The sequence below is a fragment of the Engraulis encrasicolus genome, chromosome 19, assembly GCF_034702125.1.
Source record: "Engraulis encrasicolus isolate BLACKSEA-1 chromosome 19, IST_EnEncr_1.0, whole genome shotgun sequence".
Classification (NCBI taxonomy): domain Eukaryota; kingdom Metazoa; phylum Chordata; class Actinopteri; order Clupeiformes; family Engraulidae; genus Engraulis; species Engraulis encrasicolus.
The window spans coordinates 7,730,129-7,757,551 of NC_085875.1; the positions used below are offsets into that span (position 1 = coordinate 7,730,129).

A 27,423-nucleotide genomic window follows, 5' to 3' on the forward strand; every position below is an offset into this window, starting at 1 on the left:
AACTGATGCAGACACAGCTGATCCAGCTGATTGATGCTGTTACAGACGCTGCTGACATGGACGCAGCTGAAGCTGTAACAGCTAACACTGCTTATATTGATGCTGACATAGCTGCATTTAATGAAGATGCAGCTAGCACAGATGTAGATACAGCTGATGTAACTGATACTGCTGTACCGGACACAACTGATGCTGAGGCTGATGCCTCCGACACAACTGATGCTGATGTCACTGGATGCTGCCACTACACCAGACACAACTAATGATGATGCCTCGCTCTGACACAAGGGACACTGCTGCTGATGTTGTCTTGTGTTGGCCAGGCGCATAACAAGAGTTTACTCATGCTAAAACATTCACCAGACACAAACCAACAATTTGTATTACTGATTGTGATAATAAAGAGATAATAGCTAAAAGTGATATTAATAAATGGTTAATAAATGGCTAATAGAAAGGGGTAAATAAAGTGCAACTGTACAAATATACATATCTTAAACATTAAGGCCAATAGTAAGATTGCACACAAGAGGAACTTCAACAGCTGATAACACTAATTTAGCTGTGAAGAAGTGTCTAGAAAGGTTAACATGCAAAAAATGTAAACATTGTTTTTTTGTGTGTGCAAAAGCATAAGCTATCATGAATGGGTAGGCTCTCTCATTTGAGGCATGAACGAACAAAGTCAAATGTTTCCAGTCTGATAATTCAGACCACAACTACACATACTGTATGACACACATTTGTGTGGCCCTGTTTCTGTCATTAACAACCTCTTGCTGAGCAATAAACAACCCATGTTTTTTTTAAATATATTTTTTAGGGGCTTTTATGCCTTTTTCTGACAGGACAGTCGAAGATGGAGACAGGAAGCAATTGGGACAGAGAGACAGGGGAGGATCGGGAAATGACCCCGGCCGGACTCGAACCGGGGTCCCCGTGGGTGGGCATGGAAGTCCAAATGTGTTGGGCTTAGCGCCCTGCGCCACAGCGCCACAGCGCCCCCCTAACAACCCATGTTTTGATTTAGACACACATAACACTCATGGAGCCAACAGACTGGGGGGGTATTTTAAACAATCATTACAGTTTTGAGAACCTTACAAATATTTGTGTCAACTGGAGTTCATACCGTCCTTATGGGGTCTTGTGTGGGTCTGGTGTGTGGTAACCGCTTTCAAATAAACGCATCAGGTGTTAGGCCCTACTATTTTTAGTTCTCATGACATTTACTGTGACAATACCGGTGTTATTTTTTCGTTAGCTGAATGTTCAAAAGAAAACAGTCTTAACACCTTCATTACAGTATTATCATGTAATTTTCTTGTCATTAATGAGTGTCCTCATGGTTGGTGCTCAGATGCATACATGAATGCTAAATTGTGCCCTTTTTATGCACTATCTAATATTGTATTGCATGTTCGCTTGTCCTTATGATTTGTTATTGGCTGTTTTCTCAATTTTCCTTCCTACAAACATTTTCATTTTTCCCAGATCACTCAATGTCATCTCATCGCCCACTTTGTAGCCTGGGTCAAATTTTACATATATTTGTTTAACCTACATGTATAGCATGCCTGCCATATTATCTGAGTGCATCCGACACCCCAAATGTCTTGTAGGCAAACTTCTGAAAAGGTACGAAAAAGCCATCAAACCTTGCCTTCAAACACTTCTACGGTGTTTCCACAAGGTGGCAGCAACTTTTGCTTTTTGTGGCATTATGGTTAAGGTTCAGGCACAGTGCAGTGAAATACGAGACATGAGCCGCAGACCATTACTCACAGCCTCTGAGTAATATAAATGCCCTCTATAAAACACACTTATAAAACTGCAAGAAATGTCTTGCAACTATCACAAGTGCTTAATTTGGCAGCCTAACAATGTCTCACAAAAGGAGATCAACTGAAGGTCATTCATGCATGATGTGTATGCACAATCTTAGCCTGCCCATACTGAGTAAAAATGAACAAAATATATTTTCAAAAACATCACATTTTGCAATGTAAAATCACATGAAACAGTTTATTAACACACATTTGATATAAGGTTCACATAGGCATTTAGACTTGGAGACACAAGCAAAAGCCAAGAAACGAGGACACAAAACGCAGGATGCACTCTTCAGAGACAATATGAAATGAATGCAGTGCACAGAGTCCCAGGCAAGTGCCTGAAACAGACAGCAGTGGACTGAAGGAATATGTGATTGCTTTCCCCATTTCTCTCCGTTGGTATAGTCTGTATTTGTTTAGATTATGCGTCTTGGTTTTTATTGCAAAACAGTTCTCTTCACCACACGCCCTTCTTTATCGATGGCAAAGTTGTAGTTTCTGGGGTTGTCCAGTGCCTCTTCGATCCTCTGGTCCAGATTCTCCAGTGTGATGAAGGTCTTTACTTCCTCCTGCAAAAACAAAGAAAGGTGAGTCTTTGTGTGCACTGTATGTGCTCAAATCTGACCAAGAGATGGGTGTTGTGGCACAGCGCATGAAGGCAGCTGACCACAAATGGGCTTGCATGCCCATGGGGACTCTGGTTCGAGTCCATACAGGGTCATTTACCAGCCCTACCTCATCCCTCTCTCCCAGTCTATTCCTGTCATAATTATCTTTCCAATCAATACTGTCATATTATCTTTCCTAAAGGCACAAAAAGCCCATAAAATATTAAACTAGAAATGCACAGAGAGAGTGCAGACCTCCACCAAGGAAGCTGTTTGATAGAACATTTGACTGTTTTTTTTTATTTATAATTTTTTTTTTACATTTTTTTTTTTTAAGTCTTTCTGCCTTCTTTTTGTGGAGTTAGAAACTGGAATGTCAAAATTTGCCCTGTCCCACAATTCAATTTGCGGTCACTAGGGGCGTCTAGATTTGTAGGCTAGCAATGGTGAAGAATCTTTCTAAAATCCTGGTTGCGGTTCGTGATCCGGATCACCACCAAAATGTAATCACTGCTAGGGCTCTCATGGTATGAAAATTGAAGCTCACGGTTATTGTGACCAAAATTACCACGGTTTACGGTATTATCGCGGTTTTTTTTTTTTTAAATGCCGACACTAAAGGCGACATGGTACCGCAAACCTCGAACAAAAACCTTACATTGCGCAATCATTTATAGCCTAATCCTCGTGTAGCCTAATAAACACAGGAACAGTATTTGAAAGCTTAGACCCTGAAGAATGTTTTAGCACTACTTTACAGATATTTGAACATATTGTTTGTGCGTTATTGTTGTTAATTTATTACAAAATGTCACGTTTCAAATTTCACCCCGAGCCCCCACTTTCACGGCGTCTCCATACCTTTCTATGAGTAGACATCGAAAACGTGGATAAATCCTAGCATGCATGGTGTCAAAATGCTCCTCTAGCATCCATGGGGTTAGAGCATATGTAGTTTTTTCACTGTATTTCAACCACATGTGCAACCCGACTATAACTAAACCAGTTTACTGTGTTACGATCGCAGATTTTTTCCCTCCCCTGGTGCTTTTGCATTTTCGAATGGACTACCTCCATATGAACGCCTTTTCACGTGACCCCTTTACAGTTAGTAAACACATATGGCCATGCGCCATGTACAGAAACTATATAGGTGTTTTTCCCCGAAATAAGAAAACAGATGGTCACGGTAACTTCAGATATGCGGGCTGTGCAAACTCCATACAGTGAATGGGTTGCGCTCTCCCGACAGCGCCGCAGTGAACTGCAGGCATGGCTCGACTAGTGAGTGGTGACGCAATGCAACCTGTTTACACAGAACCCCTCTAGTGATGAGGCTGTGCACACATGCCTCTGTCTCGCTAGCCACGAGTTGACACCCGCCAGCAAGCACGTGAATCATGGCTCTCATATTCTGGGAATTAAAAACATAGGCTCTTCGACACGTATGAAAAATTACCAAAAACAAGCCAACGAGATGTTTCAGCGAAGCTTGGCATTCCCCAGGAGGCTACCTTGTGTTTAAACTGCTCCAGGCTGCGTCTCCCCACGAGTCCCTCCCACTCCCCCTCGCCCTTCTCATCTCTCCTATGCCAGCAAGCCCAGCGCGACTTTCCCAATTCCAAGCAGTTCTTAGAGTGGCTTTTTAAAACTGTGTCAAAAAACACGTTGTAGGCTAGGCTACTACTGTACAGCAGGCTATGCAACAGTGTGTTATTTATCGGTGTAGCAATTTCAAGTGCCCAGTCTAGCCGCGTTTTGCATGCATAACCTGAATCACACTGTGCAGAAACTCGCCAGAAGACGTTTGTCGAATGGGAACTTTACAAACTTATTTGACATCATGAGATGACGACCCGTGCGTGGTCTATGCTTCAAAATGCATATAAGCCTCGTCTTTCTCAGCGCTCATTTTTGGCAGACAGGTAGAGACAAAAAAGAGGTGAAATAATACAAATTCGGTTTTAGTAATCAACCGCTTACAGTGTTCAAATTGGCTCCTCGGACAAACGTGACCACTATAAGCGGATTCCACTGTTAACATTCTGTACGGTTAGGTGAGTTATGGAAATGCAGATATTGTCACTCACGTCTCGTCACCGTCAAACTATTTAGGAGTGTCAGGGATGAAAAATATCTCGGTGTAACGGTGTGCGGTAAGGTAACCCACCGAGATAACACCGTATTTTAAAATTCAGACGGTTATCTTCACCGTCATCATATTTAAGCGCGGTTACCGTGAAAACCGGTAACCGTGACAGCCCTAACTGGTTCCTTTGGTCATTTCCAACAACTCCACAAAGTTTCATCCAAATCCGCTCAAAACTTTTTGAGTTATCCTACTGACAGACAAACACAAACAAACCAACGCGACCGACAACATAACCTCCTCGGCGGAGGTAACAAATATGACCTTGGACACGCATCACACCACATTTCTGAGAAAACACTGAATACAAGGCCAAAGCATACAATTGGCAATACGTTAAAAAAAAAACACAAATTGGATATGAGTCACCTGTTTACAGCCTTACCTGTAACGTGAGGATCTCCAACTCCTTTTCCTTGACGAGCTCCTCCAGAGCTTGCTGGCGAGCCTCAGCCACCTCCCTCAGCCTCTGCTCCAACTGCTCCTGCTCCTGCTGGACCCGCACCTCCCTGTGTGCACAGTACCACAAGTTTTTAATTACAAAATTAATATCTGGTTGCCCCTTCAAAATGTCAAATGGGGCAGTTATGGGTAAGCGGTTAGGGCGTCAGATTTGAAGCCTAAAGGTTGCTGATTCGACTCCCAACCCGCCAGGTTGATGGGGGGAGTAATTAACCAGTTCTCTCCCCAATCCTCCTCCATGACTGAGGGGGGCTGCCCCCCTTGCACGGGTGAGGCATAAACGCAATTTCGTTGTGTGCAGTGTGCACTTCTGTGCTGTGAAGTGCTGTGTCACAATGACCATGGGAGTTGGAGTTTCCTGGTTGGGCTATCACTCTTTTCATACGAGTAGCCTTATCATGTGTGGATATAATAGAACTATGTATCATGTATTTTATATCTAAATGTAATAATAGATTAACACTGAATGTTTGTGTGAATGTTTTTTCAGTATGCCCTTTAAGAAGTATTTAACGCAGGGGACAACTGGGGGATAAGCATAGTCTCTTGAGGGTAAAATCTGCCCACCTTATTTTCCGCAGCCGTTCATTCTCCTGGTTGTTCCACTCCATGAGAGCTTGATGCTCCTCAGCCTCCTGTTTTGCTCTCGCCTCTGCCAGGGAACCAGTCTCCTCGTCATAACGCTTCCTCAGCATTTCTTCTTTGAACTGCATTCTGCACACATACATCAAATTAACTGCACCTTTGCCATATCATACAATAATAATAATATTAACTAAAGTACAAACATGTTACAGAAAGACACAATCATAACACCAAGCCATTGTTATGTCTGCCACGGCAGGGTGAATACATCACTCACATCAACTTCAGCACGTATTTGCATGATGTCAGACACACACAATCAAGCTAATTGCGCATTAGGTCTCGGAAACGCGTTTATCAATGTTTTCAACGAGCTGTCCAGTGGAAAATACCACAAGTTGGGCGTTCATGTGCCTTTCCCATGTCGGCGTTTGGTAATTTACCACAATTCCCAGAGCACATGAGTGCACAGTTCTGACTTTAGTCTGCTTGTGTCTGGATCCATGCACTATCAACTTCAGCTCTTTGGAGTGCCGTCAAGAAGATAGTGTGTCGTCTGACAGCTGACTTTTAATGACCTTACCGCAGTGCCCTCATGATGAGATTGTACTCCTCAAATCGTTGCTTCAAAACAATCATTTCTTCTGGGTCCACAGGAGGAGGGTGTTTAATTCTTCCAGCTTTTGACTTTGCCTTGGGGTCGGTGCGTGATTTTCTCCCTCTGACCGTCTCCACAAACACAGGACGGGGAGCAAGGATGCGAGCAACTGGGGCCCGTATGGTCTTGCTTAGCGCTTGAAACATTCTGTCGATGCAGTTGACAGTTTATATGAACTAGTTTACAAACTACAGGACTCAGATAATGTACATAACTAATAAAATACTGAAATCATTGCAGTCGCATTTATGTATCTGTCTGTCACGAGGACGCCATATTACATGCACTCTGAACCGGAAGATAACATTACGCTAGTATTTACTCGCGCACTGAGTGCGGTTGTTTTGCAATTCGTTATCGCCACCTGCCGACTGAAATTGTGAAAGTCACCTCTCAAGTTTTCCTCGACACGGCGAAAAAGGTTATTGCTTTGCTCAGCATGTGACCCCTTTGCCACCTGTTCTTCTTGTACTGACATTAATCAAAATCAATGAAGCATAAGGCACATAGTGCACCGAAATGCATTCATAAATAGATGAAATAAATCAAGCAAACACAGAGGCAATTGTGTTAGGCCTATAGAGAGAGACGAGATAGAGTCAGACTCGAACCTGAGTCCCTTGATCTCCCTCTTTCTCGCTCACTCTCATACACAAACACACACACACACACACACACACACACACACACACAGTGGCGGACTTAACAATTTGGGGGCCTAAGGCGAAGTTAGCTAGGGGGCCCATCGGCCCACCGGCCCACCGGCCCACCCAAGTGTGTACCCCCCCTTGAAAAATAATAATAATACCCTAATAGGCTTGCTTAGAGATGCTTAGCTCACAGCATCTTCTGTATCACAGATACACAATTCAAAAACTAAGGTCTCTACAACAGTCAGAAGACCTCCTGAACATAATGTGCTTGGGCCAAGTTTTGCTTTAGACATTTAGACAGCATTCAATGTTGACATATTCAACATTGCAATCTTCACATGCACATCAATCAATTACACATGGGCATCAAAAGGCTTCTCTCTCCTCTCTCTCTCTCTCTCCTCTCTCTCTCTCTCTCTCTCTCTCGTCTTCTCTCTCTCTCTCTCGCCTTCACTCTCTCTCTCTCTCTCTCTCTCTCTCTCCTCTGCTCTCCTCTCCTCTCCTCTCTCTCTACCCAGACCATTGCAGTGGCAAACACACGGTGGTAGATGGACACTCCCAACTGAGATCGCTCCCGGACGTGTAGTCCCAGGTGTTTCTATCACTCCCGGACGTGTAGTCCCACCCGATTATATTTCACGTAATCAAAGTTCAACCACACAAATAAAAATAGACAGTAAGATTGCAGTGTATCATTTTGCCCAAATGCCACCACCGCCACACCACCAACTGCGTGTGCACATGCGGTATTGAACGGCGAGCAGCAAGCATCTCAAACTGAATTGGCTACAAAACAAAACACCACGGCGGGTGAATTCCAAACCAACCAACTGAGGCATAGTAGAAGTAGCAATAGTTCCAATCACACACACAAGCGCGCGCGCGCGCACACACACACAATCAATGTGACTTACTATGAGTAGAGTGCGCTGTCTTTTGTCAATCACGTCGGCGTTTCTCCAGACTGAACTTCCACATCACCTCCTGTTAGCATCCAGAACTAGCCAGCAATATCGCCACGTAACGCAGTTCATTATTAAAAACTCCAGCATATCTACTGGAGCTATGGCTGACATGTCAGCTAATTCTGCGATGTTCTAAATCTCGCCACATCGCATCAAGTTACAGAATGTTCCTTGAAAGCTGCATGCTTGTTTAAGCCTTTCAAAATTTCGACAGCATGTTTCTGAAATAATTTCAGAGAGATTGAGAAGGTTGTCTGATGATACAGTAACCGATGCACCGTCTGCAAGCGCTTAAAGGCTGTGTCCTTTTCAATGGAATAACTTACTCGAGCCAATTCCAGTTCACATCTAGAGGAAAAGTAACGCCTTTTTGAAACAAAATATCTCACAAGGTATTCATTCAACAAAACTTGGGGTTATCAGTGCCGCGGCCATTCACTGATCCATCAGTGGGGATAGCCACAGTAGTTGACCTGCTAGTGCTACTAGGGCACTGTTTCCTTGTCGCTGTCCGATCCACGGAGATAGTCCAGGCTTCTAACATGTCATGTCGTGGGTTATCCAAAGTTACCGATGTTGGAGTTTTAAAACATTTACGCACAGTGTTATCCATATTCAGGAAAGCACAAAACTCGCATGTCTGTTCACCACCTAGAAATGTCAGTCACCTCGCTTGAGTCGCTTCCCTCTTCAGCGCGTTCGCGGAGGGACCCGCTGCGCATATATGGGCAGCAATGCGAACTCACAGTGCGTTCCGAATGCGCCGTAATTACGCATTGTGCGCATTTGAGCGTGCAGATATGCGCAGGCATGTTGTGTGGGAACGTAGCGAATGTTTTGGAACTCGTCTCGCGCACATGGCATGCATGGATGGAATATTCCATTTTAAAACGAAAGAGAGGGGTGTGCACGGGATCTGTATTTGTTTGTAATGTATTGTGTTGCTCTTATTTCCAATTTAAACATACAAAATTCATTATTTATGAAAATTACCATTTATTTGTGAATTACTGTCCAAAGGGGCCCCAATTACTATGTGAAATTTTCCGCTCCCAGTCAGAGGGGGCCCCTAAATTTGGGGGGCTAAGGCGGGGCCTAAGGCGGTTGCCTAGCAACGCCTCTATGCCAGAACCGCGCCTGCACGCACATACACACACACACACACACACACACACACACACACACACACACACACACACACACACACACACACACACACACACACACGCCATAGCTCCATTCTTTTTTTCTCCAGGTTTCTCCTGTATTTTAGACCCATCTCTCGGCCCATATCCAGAAAACCCATCCCATTCCCAACTTCCCAAGACAGACATACAGTATTTTATACTTTATACAGTATTTTATCCTTTATTTATTCCTGACCCCCATAGCCATTTGTTTGCAGTCACAAATTTCTCCCAGATTTTTATGTTCATATTGACAGGAAACATTCACTCACACACACACACACACACACACACACACACACACACACACACACACACACACACACACACACACACACACACACACACACACACACACACACACACACACACACACAATAACGCAGTAATAATAATAGTAATAACAACAACAACAACAACAATAATAATAATAATAATAATAATAATAATAATAATAATAATAATAATAATAATAATGACAACAGACATCATGTTATGTGTTTAAAATTTATTCAGGTACAGGAAGACGTATTCCAAATACCAGTCAGGTTTTTAGATTGACCGTTACCAGGTTGAAACTTTTAGTTGAACTAATCTAAGCTTAAGTTAAGGGAAAGGTCTCCGGTAGGAGAAGGAGAAGGAGAAGGGCAGACAGAAACTAACGCTGGCATCAGCAGACAGACTCTACCCTGCAGTCTCCTGCAGAGGCAGATGCTCCAAGCATGTGACTCTCTTCCTCAGTGGCTTCTCATACCGGCCAAGTCTCCTCCTCAGTCCTCACAGTACTGTAGGGCTGCCACCTTTGCTGCAGTGGTGGAAGATTCATATTCATATTCATATTCATATTCATATTCATATTCATATTCATATTCAGATTTGTTGTTTTATTTATAGGCTTCCAAATCGTTTAACAGGACATTTTCATGTAATTTAAATTCAGTAGTATAATGGAAGTAAGTCTCATTTTTTATTGAGAGCTGTTAACATTGTTCCTGATCAGTTAACTTTTTTTTGTGTTTTGCACATTAAAACTTGAAAAGCTGAAAAACGCATTGATAAAAATGCCACCCAAGGACAGTATGAGAATAGAAATCCACTGAGGAGGCCAAGAAAATCATACCTTTAGTAATTAATTGCACTAAGCTCACAATGGAAATTAGACAGTTACCAAAGTTACCACAAACTTCCACTGGTCTGGGCCAGAGATAAACGCAGCATCCCCTGAACAGAGATCACGCTGCAATACCCAAGCATCAATGGCCTAGTCGAGTTAGAGTTGCTAGTCCACCTCACAAACAATTGGTTAAGAGTTTGCCGAGTCGGTGGACATAGAGCTTCGGATTAACGTCGCTCCGTGGGCAAGTAGTGTAGCAGACCTCTGTTCAGAGGACACAGCGAAAGAGAGTGAGGGGAAGAGGGTGGTTAGCAGGGTAGTAGCAGGGGGGTTGGGGGGGGGGAGACTAACTCAGTGCAGTGCTTGCCACGATCTCTCCTAAGGTGGCTATCTTGAATCGAGTGTGGAGAAGAAGGGGGACAATCAAGATGGAACTCTTGTAGTGCACAAGGGCTCGAGAATCTTCTTATTGATGGCTGTTGGTTGTTGGAGTGTTGGATATCGGGAACCGTTTCAGATATGAGTGGGAATGAACAGTGGTTGGGGAAGGGGTTGAGATGAGGGTTGAAGGGAGTTTTGAGGGTGTATTTGAGTTTGAATATGGCAATGAAGATGATTTGGTTATGGGAGCAGTTGAATATGATGTTGAACTGAGGTGAAATGTTGGGGGGGGGGACTAGGGGCAGGTTAAAATGGGTTAGATTAAGGGACAGTTGCTAAAAAGGTTAAAAGACCCAAAGACAGGTTAGAACAGAGGGTTAGTTAGAAGGTGTCTCAGGGTCACATACTAGGGAGAGAAGGGGAAAGGGCACTAAAGGAGGTGGATTGTTAATGTGAAAATTAAAAGAATCAAAATGAGTTTGAGCGATGACTGTTTCAGTGTTGGTATTTATGGGTCAATGTTGTGGTGACTGGATTTTTAAGCCAGAGCAGGAAGAGCAGAGAAGGTCAGTCGGACCTCCTCTCCTTCCAGAAGTTTCCTGTGGGGACAAACAAGAAAATAAATACAAGAAGTACACTACTCGCATACTTCATCACTAGCAATCAAACAGAACAAAAGAAATGTAGAATGATCTACTGAGACTGAGAAACATGTGAGGAAATTCAGCTTTGCTTTTACAGTTTGGTAAAGCATTGGCATTGGTTAAACGCTCAGATAGGATCAAGTTCACAATGAAGCACGTGTCATAAAAAATGTTACACAAATGCACTTATTCAACACTACATTTTGTATTGATTGAGTGTAAAAAAGAGAAACTATACCTGTACGCCGCGATCTCGATGTCAAGAGCCATCTTCACATTCAGGAGGTCCTGGTAGTCCCGGAGGTACCTTGACATCTCCTCTTTTGCGTCTCCGATGTCCCTCTCCAAATCCAACACCCTCCCCTGAAACCGTAACCACAAAACAACTCCCATAAGTAAATCACAAAAAGCACAAAACATTTGCACCATGAAAAATACTATCACACAAGACGAGACAAACAGAATTAGCTGCGACCTCACTCTCGTCAGAGGAATGTGGTTCTGCAAGGTTAGATGACATAAGCTTTATTAGTCGACTCTTCACATGCACTAAGCCTACAACGGAATTGAGATTTGACCACGTGCGTTGACCCATCAGTGCATCACACACAAAGAGTACAAACAATACAGAATGGCAATGGACCGGGCAGGAAGACAGGTATTCCATAAGAAAAAACTATGCAGCATAACATTGAGAAAGAGGAGAGACAGAGAGAGAGAGAGAGAGAGAGAGAGAGAGAGAGAGAGAGAGAGAGAGAGAAGACACGCTAGACACCTCTGCTTCAGGGAGGAAAAAAACATATTTAGTATTTTGCAGGTACTGTTGGTTCAGAGAGTAGACCTGAAGACTATGCAGCATAACATGGGGAAAGAGGAGAGAGAGAGAGAGAGAGAGAGAGAGAGAGAGAGAGAGAGAGAGAGAGAGAGAGAGAGAGAGAGAGAGAGAGAGTGTGTGTGTGTGTGTGTGTGTGTGTGTGTGTGTGTGTGTGTGTGAGAGAGAGAGAGAGAGAGAGAGAGAGAGAGAGAGAGAGAGAGAGAGAGAGAGAGAGAGAGAGAGAATGAAAGACACTAGAGAGGAGGAGAGAGAGAAAGACATGCCAGACGAGCCACCCTGGAGGAAGAAACGTATTTAGTATTTTGCAGGTACAGTTGGTTCAGAGAGTAGACCTGAAGCTGCAGGGGAAAAATGTGCAGTCATGCTGCATCCAAATGTGGAGCCGAGAACAGTCAGACCAATGACAGGATGAACTATGACTGCAGGGGAAATAGCTGAGGGGGACAGACAGTCTCCGCAGCGTTAACCTCTAATTCTATATATATCAACACAGACTTCAGGTCCAATACCTGGGGAATCAGAACACTATTGTCTGCCTTGTTGTAATCACAATATGTATTATCATGCATCATAAGCAAGACAAGACGCTGCAACAAGGTCAATCAATACCACATACTGTAGAGCTACGGCCAAAGCAGTTTTGGAAAGAGTACAGGGATTGCAAGCGTACATGGACGTTTGTTTAGGACTGTTGTGTCTGCCAAGAGAGGTTCCTTTGTCTGTGAATGTACACACAGCTGTTTTCATCACAATGAATCACTTTAGTTTTATGATTCATATAGCATTAGATGTTATGACAACCGTAGTAGTGGTTTGTAACATTGTACTATATGACATTGTGAATTCAAAGGGCGATTAAAAACATGGCCTGATTTAACAACACTGTCACAATGCAGTCCAGCTAAGATTAGACTACTTATGTTATATTATTATGTTATTTAATGGTCGGTCAGCATAACTCTCATCGCTCTAAAGACATCTGGAAATATCCACTGTGTCTCGGCTGTATCAGGAGACACTGCACCTTACCCCCCCCACCCTCACTGTGCCTGATCGTTCTTGGGCACCTAAAAAAGCTAGCAGCAGTCACATGGCCGTCACCATGGTTACCCAACACTATCATCGGAGTCAGGGAGTTCACCTTGGATGTTGGCATGGATCCTACTTTATGTTATGACAGTGAAGACTTTCTTACCACAGATGCTGCTGGAGCGTTTTTTTTTGCAGCAGGTGTCTTTGTTTTTGCCTGATTTAAATGGAAACAATTTTTTTACTCATAATTTAGTGTTTGGTAAGTGTCTTTGGGTTTTTGAAAGGGGCTTAATAAATAAATAAAATACAAAATACTAGTAGTATAACAGCAGCAGTAGCCACAGTAGTACAGTCATCATACCTAATCTTGTATGCATGGTTTTCCATGTCATCATTGTTGGACAGTATTTTCCAAATGGTTAGCAGGATTACAGGATCACCATGATAGGAAAGAGTACCTGGTGGTTGGCATGGTTACCACATCATCGTAGTTGCCATGCTGCCATGGTAACCTCATCATTACGCTAGTTAGTAAGTACCATGGTTGTTGGCATGGTTACAGCATCATCAAGCTACAGTAAGGACCTTGAAGTTGATGCCCTATGCTCCTCTATGCTGCTTCTCCTCCAGCATGGTTACCATGTCATTATTAACAAGGTGGTTGGTATGGTAACTGTAACATTTTGTGCATGTGCCTGGTAGTTGGCTTGGTAACTGCATCATCTGTAGCATATAGTTGACATGGTAACTGGGATGGCATGGCTGAGCGTGTACCTAGTAGTTGATATGGTAAGTGGCATGGCATGGTTGAGCACATACCTGGTAGTTGGCGACCTCCTTGCCCTGCTCCTCCTCCAGCTCTGCCATCTGAGAGTTGAGGGAGTCGATGGTACTCCTCAGCACCTCCAGCTCGGCCGAGCGGGCCTGCAGCTGCCTGCGGTACTCCGCCGTCTCCTCCCTGACCATCCTCACCGCCTCCTCGTTCCTCTGCACCACCTCCGCCGCCGCCGCCATCTTGCCCCGGAACCACTCCTCGGCCGACGCCGTGTTCCGGCTGGCCAGCCGCTCGTACTGGCCCCGGATCTCCCGCAGCGCCCCAGACAGGTCGGTCCCCGCCAGGGGCGCCCGCACCGCGTCCCTGCCTACCGCCACCGCCTGCAGCTGGGCCCTCAGTCCCGCCTGCTCCTCGGCGAACACCTTCCTGAGGAAGCTGGCCTCCATGGCCAGGGAGACCAGGCTGGCCTCCGCGTCGCTGTTGCCCAGCGCCACCCGGCTGGCCTCCTCCCGGGCCCTGCGCAGCGCCTCCTCGGCCCGGCTCCTCCGCTCGGCCTCCTCCTCCCAGCGCTCGCGCAGCCGGGCCAGCTCCTCGCGCACCCGCTCCCGCTGGGCCTCCATGTGCGACTTCTCCACGGCCTCCTCCTCCAGCTGGGACTGCAGGGCGCGCGCCTCCTCCTCGTACAGCCGCTGGAGGCGCGGCGGGTTGGCCAGGCTCCGCCGCAGGCCCTCCAGCTGGCCCAGCAGCGCCCGGTTGTGCGTCTCCAGCTCCCGCACGCGCTCGATGTAGCAGGCGAAGCGGTTGTTGAGGTCCACCAGCTGCTCGCGCTCCTGCGCCCGCGTGTCCCGCAGCTCGCCGCTCAGCACGCTGGCCTGGGACAGGTCGCAGCGCTCGCCCCCCATCATCACCGACCCACCGGGCAACAGGCTGCGGTCACAGCGCGGGGACCCTCTCCTCTGGAGCACTCCCGCCGCCGACGACAGAGGGAAGGAGGAGGAGGCGGCGGAGGAGGCGGAGAAGGAGGAGTGTGTCGGCCGGTGGAGCCGGCTGGAGGAGACGAGGCGAGATGAGGATGTGAAGGAGTCATCCCACAAGCGCCTGGATAAGGAGGGAGAAAGAAAAGGGTCGTAGCTCATGATGATGGTTTCTGTTGGTTGGCTGATGTTGTTTTTTTTGGTTTGTTTTTTTTTGGTTTGTTTGTTGTTGGTTGGCTGATGAAGGTGATGATAGTTTGGGTTGTTTCTGTGTTTTAAGTCCCCCTTGTTCTGCACACCATCGGTGAGGATGGACGGGCTGTTTGCACTGCACCAGTTTGGAAATACTGCAGAGCTCCCCTTTATATACTCTCCCCGCGCACACACACACACACACACACACACACACACGCTCCCTCTCTCTTTCTCTCTCACACACACACACGCTCCCTCTCTCTTTCTCACACACACACACACACGCTCCCTCTCTCTTTCTCACACACACACACACACGCTCCCTCTCTCTCTCTCACACACACACACGCTCCCTCTCTCTTTCTCTCTCACACACACACGCTCCCTCTCTCTTTCTCTCTCACACACACACGCTAGCTCCCTCCCTCTCTCTCTCACACACACACACACGCTCCCTCTCTCTTTCTCTCTCACACACACACGCTAGCTCCCTCCCTCTCTCTCTCACACACAAACACACAGACAAGCTCGCGCGCACACACACACACACACTCCCTCTTTCTCATTCTCACACACACCCACATGCACCCCCGCCCTCACACACACACACAGGCGCACAAAACACACGCTCCCTCTCTCTTTCTCACACACATCCACACACGTTCCCTATCTCTCTCTCTCTCTCTCTCTCTCTCTCTCTCTCTCTCTCTCTCTCTCTCTCTCTCTCTCTCTCTCTCTCTCACACACACACACACTCACTCTCTCTTTCACATGCGCACGCACATTCTCTGTATCTCATGCACGCACTCTCTCTCTCAGTCTTTGTCTGTCTGTCTCTCTCTCACACACACACACACACACACACACACACACACACACACACACACACACACACACACACACACACACACACACACACACACACACACACACACAGGAGCCTGCATCAGTACGGTCAGCTCCTTAGCAGCCAATCGGGCGGCTGTGTAATGAGGTAAGGTGTGGGTTGATATTGTGTCTATTGGGCAGAAGATGGCAAGGATCTTAAAGTGGTAGGGCAGATTTTCCCACAGAAATGACTTCATGACTTCTACAAGTTAACTCTTATCAGTTGGAGATGTGGTGTCAGTGTGTCTCATAGTGTAACGTGTATGAGAACAGCTCACTTGACATTTGAACGCTACCCATTCAGTATATGACTGAGACTGGAAGTGTGTGGCAACTTTACATGTGACCTCAGCAAATATGCTCATCTACTCAGGGCATACAAAATGACAGAGAGGAAACACAAAACTGATATTTAATTCCTTGCACGGCCCCAAGCACTAAGTGAGAGAGGAAGAAAAGAAATAGCGAGTACTGAGAACAGAGAAAGAGAGAGAGAAAGAGAGCTGCAGGGAGAGAGGAGAGGGGGATAAAAACTGAGCTGATACCTCCAATTGCTGATTATGTATGAAGATGTCAAGTTTTCATCTGTGTTTGCATTTTGTAGGAGCTCACTCCTGCATACTTAAGTAGGCTATGTGTGCACACACACACACACACACACACACACACACACACACACACACACACACACACACACACACACACACACACACACACACACACACACACTTTTGCTATCCTCATGGTGACCTACCATTAGGTATAAAATCACTCAAAATCATTAGGCCTACATCTGTACAGACCAAAGAAAGGCAATGCAAAGCACTTTTAATGACAACCAAATGGACCACAAAAAAATAAAATAAATAGGCCTACATTAAAAAAAAAACACTGGAAGATTAGCCTACTGGCGACCATATGTTAGGTGACGGACCAACAAACAAATCACCCCTTGCCAGATTTTCCTATCTGGAGTCTGGTGCGCGGTCAGGACACACACGTTCTAGCCAATCCCTTTTAGAATTTCCTTGGAACAGATTGTGTGTGGTGTTCGTGACGCTATTGAAATTAAATTGGCTTTTTTGCCATGGCTGTACAGGTGTCCAATGATCCTTGGTGTGTAGGCTAATTAAAACAATTAAGGCCCATGCCCACGACAACCATAACGATAGATGGAGAGACAGTCGGATAGTTCTGTAGGCTACAGATGATGTAGGCTACTTTGATCCCTGCATTCTGTTTGTGTATCAGTGTCGTGCTTGTCTGACAGACAGCTGTGGGTGGACGGTGAAGATGTACATCGCTGAAGTCCATGAAACCCTGAATTAACTCAGACTTCATTATTTTCTCCGTGGCCAATGACATTGCAACTAAGAGCCTACGTACATTAGTGAGCAAGACATTGAGCCAGAGAGGGAGATGTGGATAGAGACTGTTATCCGCATGTGATAGCTTGGCTACTTTTCATCGTTTTGACAGTTATCGTAGGTTGTTATGACAACACGCTATTCTAATCCGGAAACGAGTTCAGCTAAAGATGGCGGTACAGGAGCCGATGGCGTTACCGATGCGCCTGAGGAACCAGCTTCAATCGGTCTATGAACTTGACCCCTTAAGAAATGAGGTGAGTTTGTCGTGTTAGATTAAGACCTGAGAGGGGTATGCGACCGAAAATGTAGAGAATGGCTCGTCGAACATGATCAGAGGATTGAAACTGGGACAGCGGTAAAGCGAAGCCACGGACAGCGGAGCGGACTCGCGCGGAGGAGCCGAGGGTGTGTAGGACATCGCACGTCCCCCCTCAATGCGATCGAGAAAAGGAATATCTGGATTGAGCCCAATCTCGGGTGTTTAAGGAACATATCCGCGGTTTCTGTGTGTAATCAGACACATTTGACAGACAGCGAAAGTATTCGGTCGATTCCGTGCAGGTTTTATTGGGTTTTCGTCCTTCGCTAACCCTAAACTGACACACGAGCCTCTTGCGCGGGTGCTGCCCTCTCTCCCTTGTTGAAGACACGGGGCTCCCGAGTCCCGAAAGTAGAATCACAGTGGGTTTACATACAGTGTTGAATCTCGCCCTCCAACCCGTGCCTGCAGTTCACCTAGGGAGCGCTGTCGAGACAGCAGAGCTCATAAGGCTGGCGCTAATAACTTGACATTGTGCTCGCTGTCGGCTGAAACTTGACAATATTACTGTAAGTTCTGAGAAACCAATGTGGATTTCAATGAAATGTACAATAACCTGGGAGTTATGTCCTTCTGATTTCCTACAGGTTTGGCATTTGAGTCAGCCTCCACTAGCATCTTGCTAACAAAATTGCTTTACGGCAGTTGTGATCACAGCAATGCAGCCGGTCGACCAAGCCACTCGTGACATAATATTGACAATAAAGACGTATTTTACAAAGATCCAGTGAGTTTAAACATTCAAACTAACTGCTGTTTGAAAGGATAATCTATCCTGCCTTTTGGAAAAATAAATTGAAACGATGATACCAATTCTCTCCCAAAGCAATGGTAGCATCGTGGTTGAGCTCCATGGGAGCCCATTCATTTCAACAGCCTCTGCGCTCCTTGGCGCTCCTCTGCGCTGCCTGGATGGCGCCACTTAGTGGACAGTACCACCCGGAAAAAGTCGCGAGATTGCTCTCTCGTACTACCCATAAACACTCTCTGGTAGAATGGTGTCGGACTCGGCACTGAACTTTCGGTGCAAACTCGATCAGAACTTGAAACACAGCATGTATACTTACATTCACAGAGATACTGCAATTAAGAGATGTTTATAGGACCTGACCAGCGCAGGGTATATGCCGTTTATCGTTCCGTTCAATTAGTTTATATAACTGTGGCGTAGTAAACGGATGCGGGATGATTTCTGGATTAAAATGAGAAACTCTTGAGTGACCAATACAGAAATCAAATGTCCCCAACTACAATTTCGCGCCGTGGTCTTACCTTCTGTTTGCTTTTCCTAATGTTTTGCAGGAGGAGGTCAAAGTGAAGATAAAAGATTTAAACGAACACATCGTGTGCTACTTGTGTGCAGGATACTTTATTGATGCAACCACAATCACAGAGTGCCTGCATACGTGTGAGTAAAGTTTCTTTTTTTCTGCAATCCGAACCAGGTCATCATGCATGTCTCGAAGTCAGAGAGCGAGAGAGAGAGTGGTGGCCTGCCTCTATACAATGGTGTTGGTCCACACTTTGCAATAAGTTAGCTTAGTCATCTATCAAAAGGGAAATAATTGCAAGTTACATATTCCAGTTTGAAACTGGAAGATTACCGAATGGGTGTCTCCCAGCACTTTATAGTAAAGGATCCACCATGATGACAACAAACACTACACACCTTGAATGGTCCCCTGAAAAGAGGAAGAATTTGTATTGTGGATGTTACTCCTAAAGTTGCTTTGAAAGAAAAGTGTAACCTATTCAGTTATTGTTGATTTTTAATCACATTCTAAATGAAATTGCACAACATAGCCATCATAGTCACAGGTGACTGATACCACTGAAATCCCCACTCTTTTGGACAAACAATTTTTATGCCGGAAACTCTGCACTTGAAGATCGTTTTAGCACTATTTGTGAGTCTGGGGTACTATTCTTATATAGCCTGAGTGGAAGGTGTTAACCAGAAGACACAAACTCTGATCCCTGCACTGTGTTCCAAGTACTAAGAGTTTATTGTTGCTTTCCCCCTGTCTGCCCTTCCAACCTGGTGTTGCCTCCAATTAGTCTGCAAGAGCTGCATAGTGAAGTATCTGCAGACCAGTAAGTACTGCCCCATGTGCAATATCAAGATCCACGAGACCCAGCCGCTGCTCAACCTCAAGCTGGACCGGGTGATGCAGGACATCGTCTACAAGCTGGTCCCGGGGCTACAGGAGAGTAAGTACAGAGCCATCAGTCCGTACCAAAATGTGTGTTTGAAAACAACAGTAAAAATGAAACCACTTCCTAGCAGAGCTCATTTATTGTTATTACATGGCATGATTTTCCTTGCCCCTTTACTTTAGGTCAGGGGTGTGGAACCTTTTTAATTCGAGGGGCCACTTCAAATTCCTCCAAGGGCCATGAAAGTCCTCCAAGGGCAGTACTATGAATACAAACCAGGATTTCCCCTTGCACTTTAGGCCTATATTGAAGGCAGCCACCTTTAAAACAGACCACACCTTCTCTAGGTCCCCTGAATATAACATAATTGTATTGCAAATGTATTTTCTAAGATTCCTTTTACAAAATGTGCCATATTTTAATGGAGCTTCATAACATTAAAATTATATCGGGGGCCGGATAATATGGCTTCAAGGGCCGTAAACAGCCCTTGAGACATGGGTTACCCTGCTTTAGGTGGACCCTGGCTCAAAAGAGCATCATTCTGCATTGACGAAATCAGATTTTAGCCCCCTAACAGAGCTTATTTTATAAAACAAAGGAGATACGCACTCCGCGCTTCTAAATTAACAATCCGGTGCAACCAGAGCAGGACCAAAACATAGGCAAAAAGGGAAATAAATCTGGTGCCACACGGATGTCTATTTTCTGTTATTTATTTTTTTAGTGCAGTGAGACTAACGTTTCGACATGCGTCTTCATCAGAGTCAGACTCTGATGAAGACGCATGTCGAAACGTTAGTCTCACTGCACTAAAAAAATAAATAACAGAAAATAGACATCCGTGTGGCACCAGATTTATTTCCCTTTTTGCTTAGCTTATTTTATATTTGTTATTATGTTATTACATGGTATTAGTTTGCTCGCCCCACTGCTTCAGGTGGACCCCAGCTCAGGTGGATCCCTGCAGGGTATAAACTCTGCCCAGAACAAGCTGTTAGTTCCGTTTTGGTTTCTGGTGAAGAGCATGGAGCTATTTCCATTGCATGAAAAGGGCTTAGTAAATTAACATATGATTTGAATGAAAGACCGAATAAAACATGCAATAGAGGTAGCTCAATCTCACTTCATTGCTCTCAAAGGAATTATACACAGCAAGTGAGCCGTGGGGAGATACTATCTGAATCTTGTGAAATATGTCAACTGTTCAGAATGCATTATACATTCAATTATTCTACATATGCTTCTTGATAGGGACACACATGAACCATTGATTTTAATATTCCATATCAATTTATCTTGGCTTTGAATGCACAAAAGCATTCCACATTATTTTGGCAGTGTGTATATGTGTTCCGTGTTGCATGTGTTTTTCCTGTTTTTGTTAAAAAAATTAAATATTGACATATACTGTATATATATTTCCCCTTTTGCATTTTAACCAGGTGAGGATAAGAGAATACAGGCTTTCTATCAAGCACGAGGCCTTGACCGTTTCATCCACTCAGCTAAAGGAGGTGCGGTTCTTTAATACACTCCACTGGTCTGATGACTCATTAACAGTCTGTGAATGTAAGCTTCGATTTCTGATGACTTGCACAACTCAGAACAAGACGGAAAGTCAGATGATGGCGTTAGATGATGTTTCTGAGCTGTTGAAGACCACAGCTACACAGCCGCACAACTACACACCTCTGGGACCAAATACAATCTAGAAGGTGTTAAGAAAGTGTTAAATTAACACTGCAATTTTAGCATGTACATGGCCCGAAATAATCTTTGAATCTGAGTTTGTATTGGAGGATAATTATAATTAACAGTCTTAAGGCAAAAGAAACCACTAAGTGTTTAAGTTAAACAGTTAGACATAATGACGGCTTGTACTGCGCTCATCCAGCACAAGCCGTCTGGCTCTGCCATCCAGTCGCTCTAGGTACTCACAGTCAAGATTGTTCTCCGTTGTGATACCCAAGTGGTGGAACAGTCTCCCAGAGGCAGCAAGACTAAGCACACCTCTTGCAGCCTTCAAGAAACAACTAAAGACATTCCTCTTTCGAGAGAATCTACTAGACTAATGCTTGAACTGGCCTTGCCCCAGGGCAGACTCCTGACATGATGTTTAGTTTAGTTTAGTTTAGTTTGTGAGTGTGTGTTTGTGTGTGTGTGTACTCGTTATTTCCTCTTTATTAAAACAAATAAATAAAATAAAAAAATTTGCAATTGCACTTGTTGTTCTGTATATCTCCTGTGCACTTTGTATTTGCTTGTGATGTTGGCTTGATTATGTCCTCTTTTGAAAGTCGCTTTGGTTATAAAGCGTCTGCCAAATGCAATGTAATGTAATGTAATTAACTTAATACATATAATTAACAGTGTGTCACGCAGCAGAAATCTTATTATTACAGTGTTAATAATGTTCGTCAAGAATGTAGAGCATTTGAACTAGATTGTGTGGATTGCGTAATTCTTCGCTAGCATCCCCATTGGAGTGGGCTGTGATGCTGCATTAACAAAGGATTTTTTCCCAGATCATTTGAAATGTATTGAACTGCTCTCAGTGCTCTTTAAGGATTTGAATCGGTGCATGAAGTGTCTTCATTAAACTCAAAAACCAGCCTTGCTTTCACACACTTCAGACTAGTGCAAAGAACTAAGTCGGGCACAAATTGTTGATGTGAATCACTAGTTTTATTATTTAAGGGGACTTTGTAAACAAAAGGGTTTGTCAGGCTTTTAAAGGAATTAATCTTTCCGTATTTCAATGTTGTCCACAGATGGTGTGACTGACAACGGTGGCATGACACTGGGTAGCTTCGACCAGTCCAAAGCCCACTATTACAGATACGACGAGCAGGTGTCTCTGTGTCTGGAAAGACGAAGGTAACCTCCACCCATGTCTCTGTTTTTTTTTTTCAGATGTGCATTTTAATAGTAAGGCATCTTTCAGCCTGCTGCTTTCACAACTTTAAGATAAAAGTATTAATTTTGTGTCTCTGAATCCCATTCTCGCCACAGTTCCCTATCACTGGTTTCAAAAGACAAGATCAAGTTGGCTCAGCAGGTAGAGTTGGTTTTAATTACATCCACTGCTATGAGTTAATTTATATATCAGATTTATTTTCATTTGTTTGTTGTTTGAGGTTGACTAGAACAGTTTTGTGACTTGCATGTGTTTTGTGTGTGTGTGTGTGTGTGTTTGTGTGTGTGTGTGTGTGTGTGTGTGTGTGTAGAAATTTGTGCGTTGTCCAGCACGGACGGAAGTTCAGCACCTCCGGAGAGTTCTATGTCGAAGACTCAACCTGGAAAAACAGCAGGTCAGGCTCAGCACGCTTTGCCAACTGTATTTGTCAGAAACGGTTTCGATGAAGTTGGTCAAGTGATCATTTGAACAAGGGCGGTAATTTTGAATGTTCAGAACTCGTATAAGGTATATCACCAGACTCTTACTCTATGCACATGCACTCCTTGGGATTAACATGTAAAAGTAACATGTCATTATAGTAGTAAAATATGAAGTGTGTTAAATATAAGATACTTGCTGTGCCTTGGACTTCATATTACATCCGAAGTAATGTACAGTCAATCCGGAAAGTATTCACAGCGTTTCACTTTTTTCACATTTTGTTATTTTACAGCCTTATTCCAAATACTACAACTTAATCTCTGTTGTCAAAATCCTACACAAAAATTATTCCATTATGACCATGTGAAAAACAAGTTGTCTTGACAGTTTTGAAAATTTATAAAAATAAAAAACAAAGAAATCATTTTTACAAAAGTATTCACAGCCTTTGCTTAATACTTTGTAGAACCACCTTTGGCAGCAACTACATTCATTTTTTTCATTTCGAAATGAAAAGGGATTAAAAGGGAGATCATCGGTGTGTGTTTCAACCTTTCAGTACATTGAAATTGTACATATTGAGTCTGCACCTGGCTGAAATAGATAGGTGTGAGTTTTGAATGAAATCCTATGGCGAGTATCATGGTCTGCTTCTGTAGTCACAGTGCATGTTGACATGCATGCTTCTTTAGATGTTATTCAGATTTCCAATGTTGACAGCATTCATACATCCCCAAACGATGTCAGTCCCACTACCATGCTTGACTAGCCAGATGATGCACTTTTTTGGTAAAATTCACTTGTTTACCACCACACATGCTTAACACCATCTAAAGCAAATTTCCAGTGATCCACATCCTTGGTCTGTTCATCTCTCTTGAGACCAAGATAAACAAATTTGCTTTAGATGGCGTCAAGCATGTGTGGTGGTAAACAAGTGAGTTTTACACAAAAAGTGCATCATCTGGCTAGTCGAGCATGGTTGTGGGACTGACATGGTTTGGCGATGTATGGATGCCGTCAACATTGGAAGTCTGAATTACATCTAAAGAAGCATGCATGTCAACATGTACTGTGACTACAGAAGCAGACCATGATACTCTCCATAGGATTTCATTCAAAACTCACACCTATCTATTTTAGCCAGGTGCAGACTCAAAATGTACAATTTCAATGTACTGAAAGGTTGAAACACACACCGATGGCCTCCCTTTTAATCCCTTTTCATTTTGGAATGAAAAAATGAATGTAGTTGCTGCCAAAGGTGGTTCTACAAAGTATTAAGCAAAGGCTGTGAATACTTTTGTAAAAATGATTTCTTTGTTTTTTATTTTTATAAATTTTCAAAACTGTCAAGACAACTTGTTTTTCACATGGTCATAATGGAATATTTTGTGTAGCATTTTGACAACAGAGATTAATTTGTAGCATTTGGAATAAGGCTGTATGTCCAAGACAAATTTCCTTCGGGACCATTAAAAGAATCTTGAATAATAAAATGTGAAAAAAGTGAAGCGCTGTGAATACTTTCCGGATTGACTGTATTGATACCTGGGTGGTGTTGTGCATATCAGGGTCGAATCCAATCTGCCGTAATCTTTATATAAACGACAAACCAAGAAAGAGACATGTTTTACAGGTTTTTAAGAATGGTAGGGGAATTGTGTCATGACAACTGGTGTGTCCTCCTGTCCTTTCATTTACTGTCCAGGGGTCCGTTTCTCGATTCTTGTCGTCGCTAACCGTCTTAAGACCGTCTTAAGACCGTCTTACCGCTCCCTTGGATTTAGTGGTGAGCGTCGCTGTCGAGAGAGAGTTGAGTCGCTCGTACGAAGGACTTTGCTAACGACGATAGCAAAGACGCTTTCAAGAAACGGACCCCAGGTTAGGACAGGAGAAAGTAGTTTGGCTTGGCACCCCTGGTAGTGGAATTATGCCAGGGGAACTGGTAGTACAGCGTCACCTTACGTGCCACTCCTCTCTTCTCCTCTCCTCTGTCTCGCAGGTGCAGATGTTATTTAACAACAAGCCCCTGCCTGATCACATGACCATGAGGCAACTCTGGCTCTCTCACTGGTTTGGGAAGGTATGTTGAACACAGCTTTGGGCACTCACCCAACAACCACGCACCCAACAACACACATCTACCAGTAAATGTCACATTCCTCAAAGTATTTTACTGTAGAAAAGTCAAAGCAAATTGTGCACAGTAAGCACAAGGGCTTTGTCAGGTGACATTTTTTCAGTTGTGCAGAACGAGTATCAGTGTTGATATGCTGTATAATCTAGTTTGGGACGTGATTGCAAGCTGCATGGAGAGGACCGTGCTGAACACCCACAAAACATTTGCAACACTTCGAATAAAACAGAGTGTGCTGAAAACCCTGTTGTGTTCACAAGTTGTGAACCAATGGCAGCTAATATTCTTTGTGCCTTTCTGTTCAAGAAAACATAGTCATCGATTGGGTAACACACCCGGTAGGAAACACAGCCAAACGTGTGTTGCAGAACATTTGCTCAGCTGCAGCCAAACAATCTATCAGGAAACCATAGAAAAACTTAGCAAGATGTAGCCGCGGTTGAACATGCCCAATGTCTACTATGTCTGCACTGTTTTAATCTCTGTCTATTACTGTAAGTGAAATCAGTAGTTTCCAAGGGCACTTACCCATCACTGCCCTTGACAGAGACTTCAGAAAAGGAGTCCGTTGGCATTTCCAGCCAAGACCTGTCACGGCACTCATAAATTACAGGATCTATTATGCAGCTTAAGCTGAAAATATGAGCTGATCCCACATCCCTTCAAAAGCGCTCACTGAAAACATTTGCCATTGGTTATTGTACCCATAGCGGAGGCTTTTATCCCCCATCCAAATATGACCACAGTACTCATTACAATTTTAACTTATTAATCAGCTACTCTCAAAAGCTGAAATCAGCATAAAGTGTCCTGTCTTGGAAGTGTTGTTAGCTATTATGTTTCCCTTCACGTGCTAGTGGAATTATGCTCCATACAGTATGTGATCCCGACATGAAAAATGTGCATGAATGCTATAATCTCCAGTTTGAAATTGGCAGGATTTATTTTGGTTCCAGCGCTTGCCAGTGACTCATTTCACTACGACAACAAAAGCACATGTACATTAATTATGTGGTGGTAACTTTGATTTCCCAAATGGGAAGCTACAGTACATCTTTAGGATAGCATGCCTGAAGACAACATGTCACAAACTAAAACTGTCCTTTCCATCTCTCTCTCCCCCGTTCATTTCCATCCCTCTATCCTTTCATTTGTCTCCATTGTGTCCTCTCTCCCTCTTCTGTTCAATCTCTATCCTTTTTTTCCATCACTCGATTGAATCCCCCCATTTATTTCAAATCCTTCTTCCTTTCTTTGTCTTTCCCTCTTCCTTCCCATCTCTCCCCCCTTCACCACTCTATTTCATCTCCCTCTTTCTTTCCATCTCTCTCCATCCTCTCCTCCTCTTCTTCCCTGTCTCCCTCTCCCGGTCTTCCTCAGCCCCAGCCGCTGGTCCTTCAATACGTCATCAGGGAGAAGAGAGGCAGATGAGGCTTGTGGATGACGTGTCCAGATGTTCACCCACCCCTGATCATGTTTATATAGGACACACAGCTCTATTTTGCTATCGTCACACAGAGATGCCAATTTTGAGCCTTTTGTTATGTATATTTTTAAGATGAAATCAATTAAAAAATCATGTAATACGACTTAATGGTGTTTTCTTACTGTGACATGTTTCAAAATGCAAGTTGAATCCATGTAATACAGACAGGGCAGGTCTTAACCACTTGCAAAGGAGTGAATCAGAATCCTGTTCAAATTTTTGAATGGGAATTTACTGCACAAAAGATTAAGCTGAATGAAATGTTAAAAATGCATGGAATGCAAACCAATACTGGCACAGGTCAACATTGATGTTCCCTAACAAAAATTGGGAACGCTCTAATGACCCTCAGATGCAATATTTAGCAGTGACCTCGATACACATCTAGGTGAGGTAATGCCAACGCATTGACAGTATATATTTAGGCAATATATACAGTATTTACTATCAATGTGTCAAAGTTGTGTTGAAATCAAAGCATTTTGGCGACCTGATACGTTATGACAAATCTGTGCATAGCGACACGAGTTCTAAACAGTAGGCTACAATGTCCGAGGTAGGCTTACGGGAAGACAAAGCAAAATACATATTGGGATTAGAAAACGTGTGATTTATCTCACTTTCTTACATAAATTGTTGAGAATATTATGTCAGTGGAATGTTCAGTG

General features: G+C 44.0%; 3 protein-coding genes across 4 annotated transcripts; 1 reads left to right on the top strand and 2 right to left on the bottom strand.

Moving 5' to 3' along the window:
* Positions 1 to 2,006: 2,006 nt before the first annotated feature.
* mrps26 (mitochondrial ribosomal protein S26) lies at positions 2,007 to 6,590 on the bottom strand. The gene is made up of 4 exons (XM_063224023.1): positions 6,223 to 6,590; positions 5,622 to 5,768; positions 4,978 to 5,101; positions 2,007 to 2,404 (listed from the first exon to the last, which is right to left on the bottom strand). Exons 1-4 carry the CDS (start codon positions 6,441 to 6,443, stop codon positions 2,273 to 2,275), a joined length of 624 nt encoding a protein of 207 aa, XP_063080093.1. The 5' UTR covers positions 6,444 to 6,590; the 3' UTR covers positions 2,007 to 2,272.
* A 3,005-nt stretch (positions 6,591 to 9,595) lies between these two features.
* On the bottom strand, positions 9,596 to 18,912 carry neff2 (neuronal intermediate filament family member 2). Of its 2 annotated transcripts, XM_063183564.1 has the most exons (4): positions 18,697 to 18,912; positions 13,928 to 14,981; positions 11,480 to 11,604; positions 9,596 to 11,196 (listed from the first exon to the last, which is right to left on the bottom strand). In XM_063183564.1, coding segments are annotated over exons 1-4 (1,242 nt in total). In that variant the 5' UTR covers positions 18,699 to 18,912; the 3' UTR covers positions 9,596 to 11,135. The 2 variants fall into 2 exon arrangements, with proteins under 2 accessions (XP_063039634.1, XP_063039633.1); XM_063183563.1 differs by lacking the exon at positions 18,697 to 18,912 and having other exon boundaries at positions 13,928 to 15,180.
* On the top strand, positions 17,206 to 26,863 carry LOC134434904 (polycomb group RING finger protein 1-like). The gene is made up of 9 exons (XM_063183565.1): positions 17,206 to 17,564; positions 18,932 to 19,037; positions 19,688 to 19,840; positions 21,232 to 21,303; positions 22,561 to 22,666; positions 22,802 to 22,847; positions 23,017 to 23,100; positions 25,135 to 25,215; positions 26,650 to 26,863. Exons 1-9 carry the CDS (start codon positions 17,478 to 17,480, stop codon positions 26,698 to 26,700), a joined length of 786 nt encoding a protein of 261 aa, XP_063039635.1. The 5' UTR covers positions 17,206 to 17,477; the 3' UTR covers positions 26,701 to 26,863.
* Positions 26,864 to 27,423: the final 560 nt, after the last annotated feature.

Excerpts from the sequence above, each read along its gene's own strand:
- LOC134434904 (XM_063183565.1), top strand. The coding sequence starts at position 17,478 with ATGGCGGTACAGGAGCCGATGGCGTTACCGATGCGCCTGAGGAACCAG. Across the intron at positions 21,304-22,560 it reads CATCCACTCAGCTAAAGGAG|ATGGTGTGACTGACAACGGT; the intron begins GTGCGGTTCTTT and ends TGTTGTCCACAG. Across the intron at positions 23,101-25,134 it reads TCAACCTGGAAAAACAGCAG|GTGCAGATGTTATTTAACAA; the intron begins GTCAGGCTCAGC and ends TCTGTCTCGCAG.
- neff2 (XM_063183563.1), bottom strand. The coding sequence starts at position 15,019 with ATGAGCTACGACCCTTTTCTTTCTCCCTCCTTATCCAGGCGCTTGTGG. Across the intron at positions 11,605-13,927 it reads AGGAGGTCGCCAACTACCAG|GGGAGGGTGTTGGATTTGGA; the intron begins GTATGTGCTCAA and ends TTACGGTTTCAG. Across the intron at positions 11,197-11,479 it reads ATCGAGATCGCGGCGTACAG|GAAACTTCTGGAAGGAGAGG; the intron begins GTATAGTTTCTC and ends TTGTCCCCACAG.
- mrps26 (XM_063224023.1), bottom strand. The coding sequence starts at position 6,443 with ATGTTTCAAGCGCTAAGCAAGACCATACGGGCCCCAGTTGCTCGCATC. Across the intron at positions 5,769-6,222 it reads CTCATCATGAGGGCACTGCG|AATGCAGTTCAAAGAAGAAA; the intron begins GTAAGGTCATTA and ends GTATGTGTGCAG. Across the intron at positions 5,102-5,621 it reads GAACGGCTGCGGAAAATAAG|GGAGGTGCGGGTCCAGCAGG; the intron begins GTGGGCAGATTT and ends CTGTGCACACAG.